General features: G+C 34.5%; 1 protein-coding gene and 1 pseudogene across 1 annotated transcript; both read left to right on the plus strand.

The window, feature by feature from the left end:
- The first annotated feature begins 6,043 nt into the window (after positions 1–6,043).
- LOC149394913 (AP2-like ethylene-responsive transcription factor AIL5) lies at positions 6,044–12,246 on the plus strand. The gene is made up of 9 exons (XM_089615263.1): positions 6,044–6,397; positions 6,486–6,750; positions 6,888–6,970; positions 8,097–8,105; positions 8,673–8,761; positions 8,853–8,926; positions 9,070–9,120; positions 9,219–9,295; positions 11,409–12,246. The coding sequence occupies exons 1-9, from the start codon at positions 6,313–6,315 to the stop codon at positions 11,993–11,995; spliced, it is 1,320 nt and encodes a 439-aa protein (XP_089471389.1). The 5' UTR covers positions 6,044–6,312; the 3' UTR covers positions 11,996–12,246.
- Positions 12,247–13,882: 1,636 nt separating this feature from the next.
- On the plus strand, positions 13,883–15,093 carry LOC149394914 (uncharacterized; annotated as a pseudogene).
- The last annotated feature ends 2,192 nt before the right edge of the window (positions 15,094–17,285 follow it).

The raw sequence follows: 17,285 nt of genomic DNA on the forward strand, positions 1-17,285 counted from the left end.
CCATGACGCCAGGAGGTCATGTAAAATCTATGATGAGAAGCGCATCAACATATCATCTCGAGAAGCTCGTGTCAGTCACAAAATAGGCGACGCCCCAACCCCAAGAGGTGCCAGCGAGCTTAGCTGAAAGAGTGACTAACTTGAGCTACAAGAGATTCAGATTGCTGCACTACTCAAAGTATACTTCGCCTGACGCCAAGAAAGTTGGGTCAAAGTCGAGCTTATGAGTCCTCCTCCCCAACCACCTACGACCCATATCAAATCCACTTCAACGATTCAGAGACAACTTAAAGTCAAATCTCTTGCGGTTCAGACGAGCATATCTCCAAAAACTCAAAGTCAGTTCTCTTGCAATCCAGACGAGCAAGCCAAAAAGCTCAAAGTCAGATCTCCCCGCGATCAAGACGAACACATCTCCAACAAGTTCAAAGCCAGATCCATCGTGGTCCGGAAGATCACACATCAAGGCCATCGACGAAAAATACAAAGAAAGAACTCCCTCGAGACAGTTAAATTTATCGCACGATAAGTTACACGAGAAATTGTGGGTTAATGTTGGCTGGTACTTTTCCACCTACCAAAAAATCCCAAAAGCCCATACCTACAAGGCCGAAGACCCCTCCAACCATCCTTTTTTTTTTCTAATCACACGCACGCCACACTGTTTCCGTGCGCGTGACTCCCACGCTCCCGCTTGGAGCTAATAACTCTTGCCCAAATGGACTTGGTTGACCTTCCGCCAACTTTTCTCCTCGCCTGGGGCAATATCTCTTCGTCTAAGATTTTTTTTCCTTCTGTCCAAGACTATTTCTACTCGCCCAAGTACATCAAAACATCAAAACTTCGGCTGGGACCCACCAAGATTGTTCTCCCACTCAACACACCTCCAAAATCTCTATAAAATACCCACTTCACTCAACCATTTTCTCTCAAGGAAGAAAAAAACTAGGCAAACCCGGCCAAATATTTATCTCTCACTTCTCTCTTGATTTTTTTCTCACAAACACATTTGAGATAAATAAATAAATAAAAAACAAAGAGAAAAACCACTCCACTCACACAATAAAAACACAAAAAAGAGAAATAATTCACTTTCATTCTCTCTAGAATGGGAGAGAAAATATTTACTCTCTTGCAAACACTTTCTCTCACGAATCAAGGCTAACCAAACCAAATTACATTTTCCTCTGTAAAAGTGTCCAAGAGGTTGAGAAATCAATTTTCATGCTCTTTACTTAGTAAGAGGAAAATCTCATCGACCCACTATACGATTCAATGATCCTCTGAATCTCTTGGACGCGTTGAGCCTTGTCCTAACCTTTCTCGGGCCGTTTGAAATCTTGAAGGGTGATTTCTCCTCCCAAAACACGTTTCAAAGATTCTTTTGAATTTTTCGGATGTTTTGGGCCTTGTGCTAAACTTCTTTGAGCCATTTGGAATTTTCGAAGAGTGATTATGGGCACATCCAAAACTAGGCACATGATTATTCTAAGCACACAACGTGTTTACGAGTGTTAAATCCAAAAAATGACTTAAACAGCAATGCCATAAGTTAGTACTCTTTTGGTTTAGGCATCTTATAATATACAGATTCTGCAATATTCATCGAAAATTATTAACACTTACAAAAATCTTATATAAAAATGAAATTATTATAACGAAAATATATTCGAAATAATTGTCTTGCATGGACTGCTAGATAATAGAGAGGATTTGATGGATTCGGATAGAGTTAGATAAATTTCTTCAGATATCATTGAAGTGTTATAAACATATACGACGTACTTCGAAGATGAATTTAGAAGAAAGAAGATAAAATGAGAATAGAAAAATATAAAAACTAGAATATGAGCATGTATGAACTACTGAAAGTGGTAAATTTGTCCCTATAAAAAAAAGTGCAATTTCTTAGTCAAAGTATTTTTGTTTAAAACAAAATTTAAAAAGTTGTAGTGGATAAAACAAAATTGAAAAAGTTGTAGTAGATAAAACAAAATTTAAAAAGTTGTAGTAGACAGATAGCCAAAAGTTGTAACATATATTAACAACAGTACATCTAATCTAATGGAAAATATTATAATATATTAGGGAGTCATGCGAATGCGATAGATGATCACAAAGTAATAATAATGATATTTGGTGCCGAACGTGAGCAATGATTCCTCTTTGTGACCAGTAACCACACACAATCCTACCATTACTTTGAACATTAAAAAAAAAAAAAAATTATACTTTAAGAGATAGTTTGACCGTGGACAAAACTTGGCCTTGAATTATGAGAGCCAGCCGATATCTTTATAGATTATTTTGTGTTTGTACTCTAGTGTAGTTTTCTCTAAAACATGTTCTCATTATATATTGTAGATAAAAAGATCGTAATAAAGAGCATCTAAAAAAGAAAAGGAAAAAAAAAAAAAAAAAAGCGGACACAGACACAAACACACTCCGAATTGGACTTTGGTATTGCTTTGGTCAAAAGCGTTTATAAACTCCGCATCCGGGTTTTGAGGCTCTCCTCACTATCTGCCCACTTTTTAAAGCTTAAATACTCATTTTTGTAGTCGTATATAGTTTTTGTTATATGTTCATCCACGTGAACTTTGGTTTTTTCATCTACATTTGGGTTTAGGTTTAGAATTGGTATCTTGTCCCTAGTCACTATGAGACAGCCTCTTCTGTTAACGATTGGGACTCTGTCGGAGGATTATTCTGAGACTTTATGTATCTTCTATTTACAATTATAAGATTTGTTGCACTGTTTTTCTCTTATACTTGCTTCTTTATCCCCATATATATCAAGCTTTCGATTAATTTGGATGGACATTTTCGGAGTTTTACCAATACCTTTTCTCGCAGTTTTAAATTTTTTTTAGAGTTAAAAACTTGTTATTAACAAAAAGTTGTGATCACCGGCTACGATATTGATATTGAGATACAAAAAAAGTCTTGTCAAACCAATAAGGATTGGGTTTCCTTTGAATGGTAAAAAAAAAGCGTGAGACAAACGAAATTTGTTATGATTAGAAGTGGGTTGAAAATCACATTTTTGTCTTTTTTTTTTTTAATCGAAACAAATCAAAGAAAAACACAGCGGATTCACGTTTTTTTTCTCTCAAATTTTTCCGATTTCAAGAAAAAAAGCTTCCCGAATCAGCGAAATAACCGCTCGATTGCCCGCACGGAAAACAAAATGACAGGCCCAACATTGAGCTCATATAGGAGATGCCAAATATCCGATCAGATCTCTGCTGAAATGGTCGTTGAACGAGCACCGATAAGAGTGTTGTCGCTCGTTATCGGACAATTATTTAGAGACTCGAACGGTTCGGCCCAGGGCGACACCAAGTGATTGCGTTCGAGCTTCAGTGTCTTGAACTCGGTATCTCGATTCCTTCTCTAACCAAGGATCATTCTTTGTGTTCTCCAAAGTACCCTGAAAGTAAGAAGAGATAAAGAACTACCAAAGAGAAACAGAGGCTCAAGTGAGCTGTGACGTGGTTCGTTGCTCCACTGTCGAGATATTAATCAGAATCTTATGACTAATCTTGGTTTGCTGAGACATAGGCTTGAGCTCCACCTCTTTTTCTTTGGTTGCTTGCAGGACTTTCTTAACTTGCGCTTTGTGCTCCTTGAAAGTATGGATCAAAACGATTAAAGCACTTGATTAGAGATGGCCAACGTGCCACATATCTGACAAATAGGTCTGTTGTTGTTGTTGTTGTTGTTGTTGTTGTTGTGACCTCCTCCGCGTCCTCGTGGCTAAAACGAGTTTTTGCCTCGATTTTCGCCACCGCCACGTTGTGAGAAGTGCGCCATTGAAGCTGAGTACGGATCGTTGAGATTGGTTGAGTTTTGACTCTCAATCCTCATTTCTTGTGACTGAGAGCGAATTAAACTTCTTGCAGAGACTGATTGTCAGATCTGCTTGTCAGATTCACAAAGACTGACTCGTACTCAGGCCAAGACCTCCAAGAACGTAGAGCACTAGATCGTCATCGTTCATGACATTCTTCATCTTGAGGATGTACTCGTCAACGCTTAGACTTCTTTTCTTCATTGTTTGAAGAGAGAATCTAAGTTGTAGAACTCTTGGTTTTGAAGAAGTTCCAAAGATTTGCTTGAGCATTGTCCACACTTAAGTCGAGGTTTCGCACCGATTGAGATTGCTAAGCATCGATTGAGAATGTATAGGAACAACCATCTCAACACGAATTGATCGTGCCTCATCCCCATGATGTACTCTGAGTGCTGACTTCGAATGACCTCACCATTTCCACATGTGGATTCCGGAAATTGAGGAGGACAAGTGATGGTACCTACCAAGAAATCATCGATACCGTGAGCTCTAGTAGTTGAGAGAATTTGCGAGGTCCAGAATTGGAAGTTGTTGCACTCGAGCCTCAGACTGAGAGGATTAATGTGTGGAACATAGTTTTTATTGAAGTGGGAAAGTCTCACATTGGTTGTGTGTGTGAATGAACATGTTTTATATATCAGTTGAGCATCTTTACTTAATACCAATTGGTTTTAAGATTGAATTCAACATGGTATCGGTATTAAGATGGAATTCAACATGGTATCAAAGCCTTGCACATTCACACAACTTGAATTTGGCCCGGCCCACGCGAAGCGTGAGAGAGATTGTTACTCGGCCTGATCACGCTACACGTGGGGAGGAGTATTGAAGTGCAAAAGTCCCACATTAGTTGTGTGTGTGAATGAACATGTGTTTATATATCAGTTGAGCATCTCAACTTAGTAACAATTGATTTTAAGATGGAATTCAACAATTTTGATACATTCGATCTCTGCTTTCAGGCAAGCTTGAACGATTTGCTTGTGATGCCATTGATGAGGACGAAAGCTTGAGTATAACTAGGCTATGATATAATGATGAAGCTCAATAAAGTTATAGAGGAATCAGATATCGAGAGGAAGAAGTGGCGAGAGAGACTGAGAGATTAGTTGAAAGTTTATTATGATTCAACTAAGTTTGACTGGTCATGAATTTAGATTTAAATACATTGTGAGGATTGAATCTGAGGCCGTTAATTGTATAACAATCTTTCTCACAATTTGATGGCTCAGAATCTATCCTGAGATATAACTCTAATAGTGAATGTTAAGGCATAATATAATAGAAAGTTTTACGTGTCATATTTAGTTATTTTAACAAATAAAAAATATATATTTGGTCTTAAAACAGTTTGATCTGAGTATTGAGTGGAAGACGGGGACCACGTATTGCTATCATATTTTAAATAAATTATAGCTCCATGCCTCCATCTATCTCTAACAATATAAATTTACAATCTTGTCTCCATAAAATGAATATTCATTTGTTAGAATCAGAATCACAAAAAAAAAAAAAAAAAAAAAAAATAATAACAAAAAGATGTGAGATTTTGAAACAGGCATACAATAAAGACCAAAGAAGGGAACACGTGGCGATTGTAGGGGACAAGTGATATTTATTAGAGAAGTTGCGTTCTTTCCTATAGTTCCTTGAAACTTTGTCGATCCATTATGCTTTCCTTGGTTTTGGTGTTTGCTTTCGCTATTTTCACACTCACACATACTCTCGTAGATCAATTTAATTAATTGGACTTAATAAGCCATTAAATATCTAATTTGAACCTTAACTTAATGAAATATCTTAAAATGGAGAACATAATTCCTATACCAAAAATGATAAAAAACTATTATAAAACCAAGAAAATTAATAATGTCATCAATTCATACTCTCCTTGCTTTATTTTTCATTCATTTATCAGCGACATGAAACCATCTTTCTTCTTTAACATTTTCATTTGGTAAACAAATGCTTTTCTTTTGGTCAAAGACTCAAAGCCAAAAGGGGGAGATAAAATGATCGATGAGCACCGCTTGGGCATCCCATAAAATGCTTACACTTTGCTCTCTCTCTCTCTCTCTCTCTCTCTCTCTCTCTCTCTCTCTCTCCATGGGATTTAAATAATATTAAATTATCTAGACTAAATACTCAGTACGTCAGTGTATATATAATTTCTATTACTTTTTAGCTCTCTGAAATATACTTAGATCCTCGTGCAAACCACAGTGTCTTTCTTCAGTGTTTTGAGCTAAATCTCTCAATCCATTTCGTTCTTCTCCTTTATTGCTCATGATATTTTCACGCTGTTAATCACTCTCTCATCTTTCTAACTTCAACAAAAACAAAATAAAACAATGGTTTGATATTTCCGAAGACAACTCCAAATTCCAAACCCATCACTGACCTCTCTCTCGATTTTAATATTTATATAAAGCAAAGCCGTACGTGAAAGAAACGACATGGAATATTCATCGTCGTCGCACGAGAACTCGTCACCATGGCTCGCTGTCTCTCTTTTCGAGGCCTTCTCTTCTTCCAACACCGGTAACACCAACAAACATTTCAACTCTCTCTCTCTCTCACTCACTTTTTGTATTATTTTATATATTTTATTTTCACTGTCGTTCAACAGCCTTGGCGATTGACAGTACTTCGACCATCACCACTACCACCGGATTTCAACACGAACACCATGTGCCCATCTTCACCGGAGGACCGAAGCTCGAGAACTTTCTCGGCGGCGCTCAGTTCTCGGCGATCAACAACACCACCATTGCATGCACAAACCCTAACTCCAACGGCGCGGCAACTCCGGCGACTGAGATCAGTCAAACCGCCGCAAAGAAGTCCGTCGACAATTTCGGCCAACGCACCTCTATTTACCGTGGGGTCACTCGGTGGGTGCTTTTCATCTTCTCGCCTACACATTATTTTATTATCATTTAATTATTTTTGTTATTGGTCAAAATATTCAGTAATTTTAAATACATGTTAAAAACATGATACTCATGGTAATAGTTTAATGGATATTTAGGCATAGATGGACTGGAAGATACGAAGCTCATCTGTGGGACAATAGTTGCCGGAGAGAAGGACAGAGCAGAAAAGGAAGACAAGGTCACCATTTTTTTTTATTCATCCTCATTTTTGTGTGCATTCATGATCTAGACTGTAAACCAGACCTTTAATTGATAGTTTTAGAAAGAAAAAAAAAAATTAAAATTTGCAGAAAATCTGAAAATTAAAATATAATTACAAAAAGATCGAACGAAATTGCAAATATTATATAAATAGTGGTAGAATATAATTATACTTTTTTAGTGACATATTATAATTATACAATATATATATATATATATATATATATATATATATATATATTATATTTTAGCAAATTGCTTGGCGGTGATTCGTAAATATCTTATCCTTGAAGCCCTGATGTTCATTGTATTAGTCCCCTCGTCATTATAAACAAAATATTAGAATGGTATTTTGTATATAAATTGACATTGATATATATGATAATATATCTTATCCTTGAATCCCTGATGTTCTTTTAATTAAGTTTAAGTTGTTTTAGTATACTGTAAACCAGACCTTTTTTATTTTTAATTCTATAACATGATGATAAAAAAAAATCAAATCTATAAAATGTTAGCCTTTAAAAACAATTATTGTTTTATTTTTGGAAAAAACCTGAATATTTGTACATTTATTTAGTAAGATATTAAATTTATAAAATAATTAAAACATGATAAGTAAATGTCAAATCAAAATATACGTATGTTTAGTGAAATATTCAAAATTATAAATTAAAACATGATAATGAAATCAAATTTGGGTTATAAATTGTCATTTTGATATATATATCTTATCCTTGATGGGTAGTTTCTAATGTGCGCCTGGGTGTTATTTATTTTCCCTTCGTCGACGATTATATGATTGGTTGAATCATCGGCGCAAAGTTACTCTTATCTTCTTGTCCCACCTTATGTTTCTCTATCTTTTTCTAACGGTGACCACGTGCACGCTTTTAGATACGCAGAGCTTGAGTGCTATCATGTGCGAGCTTTTAATATTATATTAATTTGTTTAGATTTTAAATAATGATGTTGAAGAAAATACGTTTGTGACCCCCTTTTTTTTCTGTTATTTTCTTTGTAAACTCTCTTTTGATGCTGGCGTTTGAACATTGGACGACCATTATCATTTGCTGCTATGGAATTATAATACTCATCATCAGTTTATTTGGGTGAGTCTGCTATTTTTATCTCATATTATCATTAATGCAAATATACTTGATAATGATCATAATCTGGTGCAATAAATAATGTTCTTTGCAATGGAGGCAGTATGGGCATCAATTTATTTTATATTTTACATTTTTTTACTAACAGTCTACTAATATTTATATTTCACATAATATTTCATACTAAATCATTTACAAAATAGCCAAATTTCTAGCAAAATAGTCAAAAGCTACATTGTCCAAATGTTTTTGTTGACATTAATTGTCAATAAAACGTTGACCCTTGTGTATATAACCAAGTTAGCATTGTAAATAAAAAATAATTGGAATCTAATACTTATATATTTTATGAATTTGGAATATGTTTTACTAATTTTAGACAAATTTTCGTTATTTCGCAAATCTATGTTAGTTTCTTTTATTTTTCAATTAATGATTCAGCTATAACACTTTTACACCAAAAAAAGAAAAAAAAATGGCCCCTGAATAAATTTTCATATTCTACTGTGATTCTCATTATGGAGAATAAATAATACTGATTTCTCTATAATAATAAAAATAAATGATTAGGAGGATATGATAAAGAAGAGAAAGCTGCGAGGGCTTATGATTTGGCTGCTCTGAAGTACTGGGGCCTGAAAACCTTAACTAATTTACCGGTGAGTTTCGCAACTTAGTTATCTATGATAAAAGTAATTAAATTCCGTTATAAAATAGTTCGGATCCGAGTTTATATTTTATATTTTCTAGGTATCGAACTATGAGAAGGAACTGGAAGCTATGAAGAACATGACCAGGCAGGAGTTTGTTGCTTCTCTACGAAGGTAAAAAAAAAGAATAAAACGATTTAATGAATATTACAGTAGATCAATATATATTTGGTTATCGAGTAAAAACGGTTTTATTTTTTTTCCTTTGTAATAAATTACTGGGCTCATAGGTGATTTTGTTTATTACGACTCTGTAGGAAAAGTAGCGGGTTTTCTAGAGGAGCCTCAATGTACAGAGGCGTCACGAGGTATTATTATTATGTGCTGTAAGTTATTGATTTTATTTTTCATATCATGTATTAATAAAGATATTAATAATTCTTGATGTCTCGCTTGATTAATATAGGCATCATCAACATGGTCGATGGCAGGCAAGAATAGGGAGGGTCGCAGGCAATAAAGACCTCTATCTTGGCACATTCAGTGAGTCCGTTACACTTTCTTTATGATCACTAAATTACCATGTTACATTATTTACTAATTTTGGCATTGATATGTGAAGTAAATATCAACCAGTAACCACACACAATATAAATTGAAAAATTGCACAAACTAGGCCACTTCAAACTAACTCAATTGAGAAATAGCCCATCTTTCATTTTATTTTAAATAACTAGCCATTCTCAATAATTTAGGCAGTTTTTAATAACTCATTTTACTGTTCTATCCTTTTGGTATAATCTATTGTTTTATTAGAAATCTCATAATTTATTTTTCCTCTCTGGTTGGAAATACTATTTTGGTGTTGACTTTCCTAGTTTTTGGGTCATAAAGTTTTAAACATTTTTTTTTAAAAATAATACGTTCATAGTATCAGAAGATATTGATAGTGTTATTAGTATTTCCTTTCTTGGCTATTCCTTTTAGTATTTCCTTTCTTGGCTATTCCTTTTATACGTTCAAACTGAAATAAATTCAAAATTTGGGCATGACTTAATGTCTCATTTATTTTGGGCTTCTTTTTTTTTTCCACTGGAACCTAAAGAAAAAAAAAAAATTTATCTTGTATTATTCGTTTGTTAAAAAATAGATTTTTTTTTTGTTCATTTTAATTTGGGTTTTGATTTTTGAGTCGTTTGTTTGTTTAATTACATAGTATCTTGTTTTTTTTGTTAATTTGTTTGTTAATGTTATTCACTTTGTGGATGTTTGTTAAATTTAAGTAAATAAAATCGTTTAAAAAGTTAATGACCTATAAATTAGAAAAGTCGAAAATAATAATTTGTGTTGTAGAATAAATTTAATAAAAAATAGAGAATAATAAATAATTAACAAAAATTCAAACTAGATACTCTATATTTAAACTAACAAACGACTAAAGAACACTCAATTTTTAAACAAACAAACTAGTAATAATCCACACAAACAAAAATTCTGATTTTTCACAAATCAAGACACTATTAACATTATAAACAAACAATTTCCATAGATCAAGACACTATTGACATTTTTTTAAATAAAATAACAATTGCTTAAACAAATAAACAACAAATCAATAAATCAGAAAACCTATTTTTTTAATTATTAAAAACCGTGTTCATACATTTATAAAAAGTAATTCTTATAAATGTATCAAAATTGGTCAATTAATTCTTACATTTATCCTGTAGGTTTGTATCAACACAGTTTTGGATTTTCAATGATGTGTTTTTTTTATTCTTTCCTAAATAAGTGGTCAATTAATTAATCATTAATATCTAACTCCGCAAATCTCACATTTAATGTGTAATAAATAATTTATTTTTGTAATCTTCATTGTAAATATTTATTTACGTAACAAACAAATCAGAAGATTTTTTTAGTTTAATATTTTTTTATCGAACCGAAATTATAAAGGGTAAATTATTCATCTTATCCATAATTAATGAGGCTATTGGCTACTTATTTAAAAATAAAGAAACTTTAGCTATTTTACTATAGACCAAAACTTAAGAAGTCTAGTATGCTCTTCTGCCCATATAAATTAGCCAGAATCCCTGTGGTATAAATATATCAAAATTCAAAATTAATAGATTTTATAGTGTGTTCAACTGCATAGTTTATACAAAAAATAAAAAAATAAAAAATCCTTTTGCTCAATATTAATTGCCAAAGTGTAGTGAATATTAAATTTTAAATTTATTTATTTATTGGCTTAGCTTTTTATTCATTTTAACACATTTTGTTTATTAAAAAATATATTATAATAGCATCATTCCTGATAGAACTCTTTTCTGGAGATCAAACAGTCCTCCACGCTCCGTAGAGAATGGTTTCTCTCATGTGTGTGTTAACATTATTTTGATCTTTTTTTATCACTTTTGTTTTCATTCTGACTCTAACTCGCTCGTCATTTGGAAGGCGATGGCACTTAATGCCGAGGTAGTCCCTCCAGTCCGTGTTTGTTAATATTTGTTTACACAGTTACATATTTTTTCTTCTTTTAATTTAATTTTCTTTTTAAAAAAATAAAATAAAATAGAATCAAGAAACCCATTATAAAATAAAAATAGTACATAACCATAAAGCTCTCTAATTATGTAAATCAAATTTATAGGTACCCAAGAGGAAGCAGCCGAGGCGTACGACATCGCAGCCATAAAATTCCGCGGCCTAAACGCCGTAACAAACTTCGATATGAACCGATATGATATCAAGAGCATTGCAACAAACAATCTCCCCATCGGAGGAATCTCAAACCCCAAACCAATAAGCCATTCCTTTTCTGAAATCGTTGACCATAATTTGGATGCCGAATCATCGGTCTCCATGCTGAGCTTCTCGATCCCAATCCCGATCATCAAACAAAACCCCAGTAACAATAATAATTCACCGGACTGTTGGTCTGAAATCTTCGGTTGCCATAACCCCAATGTCGTTATCACCAAATCCGATGCAGTCCCTGCGAGCAAGACTCGGTTGACGGTGTCTGATCATCACGATCCTCATCAACGGTTACTAGAAAACAGTGGTTATGATCAAAGCTCTAGCGTTACTTCTTCCGGGTACAACGTGAATGGATTTGAGAAGAATAATAATATCAACAGCGTTGGACCGAGTCTTCAATCGTTTCAGGATCATAGTCGTCACACTCAAATGAAATCCGTTGCGCTTTTTCAGGCTCCAATTTTTGGCATGGAATGAGTAATTATGGGCTCCGAGACCTGTGAGTGAGGACGAGGAATCTAGGCAGTACTAGTTGATGAAGATTATTCTTAAGAGATTTTGCATGTAATAGTATAATAAAGAAAAGATGTTAGGACTCGAACTTTAGGGGTGTAATATAAGTTGGTGGAAGCTGATAGTTATAATTCACACTCGACTAGAGAGATGACATTGTACTAACTGAAGTTCCATTGACTATGGTATTCTTTTTCAATTTTTATTTTGTTGTCCTTTTGTGTTTTGAAAATTCTAAATTAAATTCGTCAGTCTAGCAACGTTTCCTGCCCATTTCAAACGTGATTTTAAAGATTTAGTTAACGTTCAAAATTTATAATCTAGCCAATAAACAATAACTATTATATAAATAAATAAATAAACAAAATAAAAAATTGACAAAATATAACTCTTATTATAAATTACAAAAAGTTTTAAAAATTTGAGAATATATATAGAGATTTTGCCGATCAAACAGGCCACAAAATATATGTGGTGTAGTCTCATAAATGTATTTATGTTGATATATGCGTTGTACTCTCATAAATGTATTTATGTTGCGTTTTTGTAACAAATTTATCAACATTAACACGAAATAAACACAAATATACATACAAAATTTGATATCAACAAAAAAATAAAAATATGCATAAAAATTTACTCAAATAAACACAAATATGCTGATAAGCTTGGTCGCCAAATCTTCGACGAATGACGACGAGTGCCGGTCATAACCAACGTTGGTCATCCATCGAAGAAGAGAGACGGCGTCAATCTCGGGTAGGGTGAACCCTCGTTGATCGGAGAAGAATATGGGGCGTCCGTTGTCTCTTTCCGACGTGGACTGGAGGAGTAAAGGCACGCCGGCAGATATAGATCGGACCCTCCTCCATCACGCGGCTCCGGGAAGCACGAGCCATTAATTTTAATTGGGTTTTAATTTCATCGGGTTTTAATGAGACGGTTTAAAAAAAGTGCGATTTGGTTTGGATGATCGTGTTGTTCTGTTCGGCGGTTTTGATGAACACTCCTACTTTTTATTTATTTATTTATATAAAAGGCCTCAATTTTAATTGTTGTCAAAGGCCATAATTTATATTGGGTCGGGCCCTTACGCCCTGTCAGCTATAACTTGTCATTTGTCTGAAATTGTTTGACATTTGTATCGTTTAAATATATTCTTTTGTTTCACTTGTCGTTTTATTTTGGGTGCTCAAGCATCATTATTGGTTATTTTAAAAAGGCTTCAACAATATAATATATGTGTGGAATGCTAATAAACAAGTGTAAATTGGTTTTGGTAGCCGTTTTTAATAGTTTATCAGGAAATCAGCACTTTTATTGAATTTTTTTTTTTTTTTTTTTTTTTTATGTTTACAATTTTTTGTTAACAAACTTGTTTACTGTTTTGGACTCTATTTAACATTATTTACTTATTTACTGTTTAAAATTTAATCTATAAGAAAAACAATTACTTATTAGTTGAAAAATCTATATTTTAAAGATTTGAAAAGCGGCTATTTTTGAAATATTAAACTTAAAAAGTGTTATTTTTGTAATTTCCCCTATAAATAAAGGGGATTTCTAGGCATACTCTATTATCTTATAGTTTGTCTGTTCTTGTTGATGTATTTATGTGTAATTCCTAGTCTTTAGGCATTCGATATTATCTCTTCCGATAGTTTAATGTTATGGTTAGAGTTATTGTTATTTCCTTCCTTATTTCATTCCTTGTATTTAGGAGTTGTTGGTTATGATAACCTTGTATATATACTCTACCGTTCATTAATAAAGATTAGATCAATTTTCTCCTTCCTTCTCTGATCTCAATTACGTTCATGGTATCAGAGCATGACCAAATACGGTAAAAACATGCAAGGCCTCACCTCTACCTCCACAGAAATCACCACAATTCCCCAACCATCGCCCACCATAAACACTGACCACTTCTCTACTCAAATCACTAACCACAAACTGAATGGCCAAAATTACCTTCAATGGTCACAATCAGTTCTTATGTTCATCTGTGGAAAGAGCAAAGACGAGTTCCTCATATCACTGCTATCCCGAAGGAAGATGATCCAGTGTTTAAATCCTGGAAAGCCAACAACAATATGGTGATGTCATGGCTAATTAATTCAATGACCCCTGATATTGGTGAGAATTTTTTGCTATACTCCCCAGCCGCCGAGATTTGGGAAGCAGCTAAGATCACCTTCTCTAGCTCGGAGAATACATCAGAAGTATTTGAAACCGAGAGTATTCTCTATGAACTAAAGCAAGGTGATATGTCTGTTACTCAATTCTTTACTTCCCTCACCAAACATTGGCAGAAAATAGACCTCATTGATACTCACAGTTGGAAGTGTCCTGAGGATGGAAAGTTGTTCAGGTCTATTGTAGAGACAAAAAGAGTTTTTAAATTCTTATCAGGTCTCAACAAAGATCTGGATGATGCAAGAGGAAGAGTTCTCAGCACCAAACCTCTACCATCAATCAGAGAAGCATTTTCAGCAATAAGACATGAAGAGAGCAAAAGAAAGTTCATGATGGGAGATGCCTCATCAACTGCAGTAAACTCAGACGTCTCAGTATTATCAGTGTCAAGTGAAGGTCAAAGTCAAGCTGCCAAAGTCTACACCGACAGAAAAGCCAGCAGGAGACCATACTGTGATCATTGTCACAAGCCAGGACACTCCAAAGATACATGTTGGCAGATCCATGGAAAACCTACAAATTGGAAGCCTCGGAAGTCCTCATCAAATCAAGAACACAAGAGCAATCTGGTCTCCACTCCACTCTTCAGCAAAGATCAGCTAGAACTTCTTCAGTCCTTGATCAGTCAATCAAAACTGAATTCTCAAAGTTCAACTGGAAATGCACTCGTGGTAACAAAATGTAATATTTCACTGGTACTGGTTTTTCACTCCAAAACTGATGATTCTTCCTCATGGATTGTTGATTCTGGAGCTATTGATCATATGACTGGTAACCGTGAATTATTTACCTCATACCATGAGAGTGACAGCTTAATATCAGTAATCATAGCAGACGGCTCAGTCTCATATGTGAAGGGCATTTGAACAGTAAAAATCTCATCTTCTTTGAGACTCAACTCAGTGTTCTATGTACCTAAGTTGAACTGCAATTTACTGTCTGTGCGCAAGCTGAATAAAGATCTGAAATGTATCACTCACTTCACAGATGACTCTTGTGTTTTTCAAGACAAGGCCTCGGGGAAGATGATTGGCAGTGCTGAAGTCAAAGCTGGGCTATACCTTCTCAAAAAGCCTCCATGTTCTAGTTCTGCTTTGGTGTCAAATAAGAGATCAACAAATGAAGAAATCATGTTGCTACATTATCAACTTGGTCATCTAAATTTCTTGTATCTCTCAAAACTCTTTCATTCATTATTCAGTAATAAGAATGTGAAATCTTTGCAATGTGATATTTGCCATCTCTCTAAGCATACTAGAAAGTCATATCTACCCAACTCATACAAACCGTCAAAACCATTCTCAATGATTCATAGTGATATATGGGGGCCTTCTAAATTTTCCAATATTCTGGTGCAAAATGGTTCTTACTGCTCATTGATGATCACACTAGGCTCACATGGATTTATTTGATGAAAAACAAGTCAGAAGCATAATCACTAATCAAACAGTTTCACAAAATGATTCTCACTCAATTCAATGCCAAAATTCAGACTTTTCACTCAGATAATGGCACATAATTTTTCAATTCCATACTGAATGAATATTTTGTGTCCCAAGGCATTGTACATACAAGTTCCTGTGTCAAAACACCCCAGCAAAATGGAATCTCAGAAAGAAAAAATAGGCACTTATTAGAAGTAGCTAGATCACTCATGTTTACTACTAATATGCCTAAACAATACTGGGGAGAGGCAGTACTCACTGCTGCTTACCTAATAAATAGAATGCCTTCAAGAGTCCTAAATTTCTCAACTCCATGTCAGAAATTACTAGAAAGCTTTCCAAATTCAAAACTCATGTCCACCATACCTCCTAAATTGTTTGGTTGTTCAGCTTACATTCACCTTTATGACCAAAATAAGCTAGATCCTAGATCCTTGAAGTGTGTTTTCATAGGCTACTCTCCATAAAAAAAAGGGTACAAATGTTATTCACCATCATTAAGAAAATATTTCCATACCATGGATATCACATTCCTTGAAAATAGCCCTTTCTACACTTCAATTCAGGGGGGAGAACTATCAGGTAGAATCTCAGGATAAAGGTCAGCCTATAATCACCACCACTCTCATTCAACCTGTTCACAACCAGAACCATACATCAGACTCAATCACTCCATCCAGTCCACCACCAGATGTGACTCAAATCTGCCAATCATCATCACCAAGTGCAATGTCTCCTGACAACCATGGTCAAGGTATTACTGATAACCCTTCTTCTCAGACTGATAATGAAATACCTGCTGATGATATGCTAATTGCATTAAGAAAGAGTGCCAGAACTTACACTCCTTATCAGATGGAGGACTTCATCTACTATGGTAACCTATCAGCTAGTTACAAAGCTTATGTCACACAGATTGATCAGTATCAGGTGCCCTCAACAGTTCAGGAAGCCTTGTCAAATCCAGAATGGAAGAAAGTCACTTATGAGGAGATCAGGGCCTTAGAGAAGAATGACACATGGGATATCACAACACTGCCTCCTGGAAAAAAAGACTGTTGGATGTCGATGGCTGTTCACAATGAAGCATAAGGCTGATGGATCAGTTGAGAGGTTCAAGGCCATGTTAGTTGCAAGAGGTTTTACTCAAACTTATGGTATTGAATACCAAGAAACCTTTGCTCCTGTGGCTAAGCAAAACACTATCAGAGTAGTACTTACCCTTGCAGCTAATCTTGACTGGCCCTTACACCAGTTAGATATTAAGAATGCATTTCTTAATGGAGAATTGTTAGAAGAAGTCTACATGGACATTCCTCCTGGATTTGAAGATCATCACTCTCTAGGGAAAGTCTGCAAACTAAAGAAAAGTCTATATGGCCTCAAGCAAAGTCCTCGAGCTTGGTTTAATAGATTTTCTTTAGTTCTAAAGCAAGCTAGCTACTCTCAGAGTGAAGCTGATCACACTCTCTTCTCAAAGCATGGAACTGATGGAAGAATTACAGTACTAAGTGTCTATGTTGATGACATTGTAATTACAGGTGACCATGAAGAAGAGATTGCTAGATTGAAACAAATGCTAGCAACAGAATTTGAAGTCAAAGATTTGGGTA

The sequence above is a fragment of the Urtica dioica genome, chromosome 5 (assembly GCF_054948205.1).
Source record: "Urtica dioica subsp. dioica isolate 48M chromosome 5, U.dioica_male_clone48M_v1_H2, whole genome shotgun sequence".
Classification (NCBI taxonomy): Eukaryota; Viridiplantae; Streptophyta; class Magnoliopsida; order Rosales; family Urticaceae; genus Urtica; species Urtica dioica.

Excerpts from the sequence above, each read along its gene's own strand:
- LOC149394913 (XM_089615263.1), top strand. The coding sequence starts at position 6,313 with ATGGAATATTCATCGTCGTCGCACGAGAACTCGTCACCATGGCTCGCT. Across the intron at positions 8,927-9,069 it reads TTTGTTGCTTCTCTACGAAG|GAAAAGTAGCGGGTTTTCTA; the intron begins GTAAAAAAAAAG and ends ACGACTCTGTAG. Across the intron at positions 9,121-9,218 it reads ATGTACAGAGGCGTCACGAG|GCATCATCAACATGGTCGAT; the intron begins GTATTATTATTA and ends TGATTAATATAG.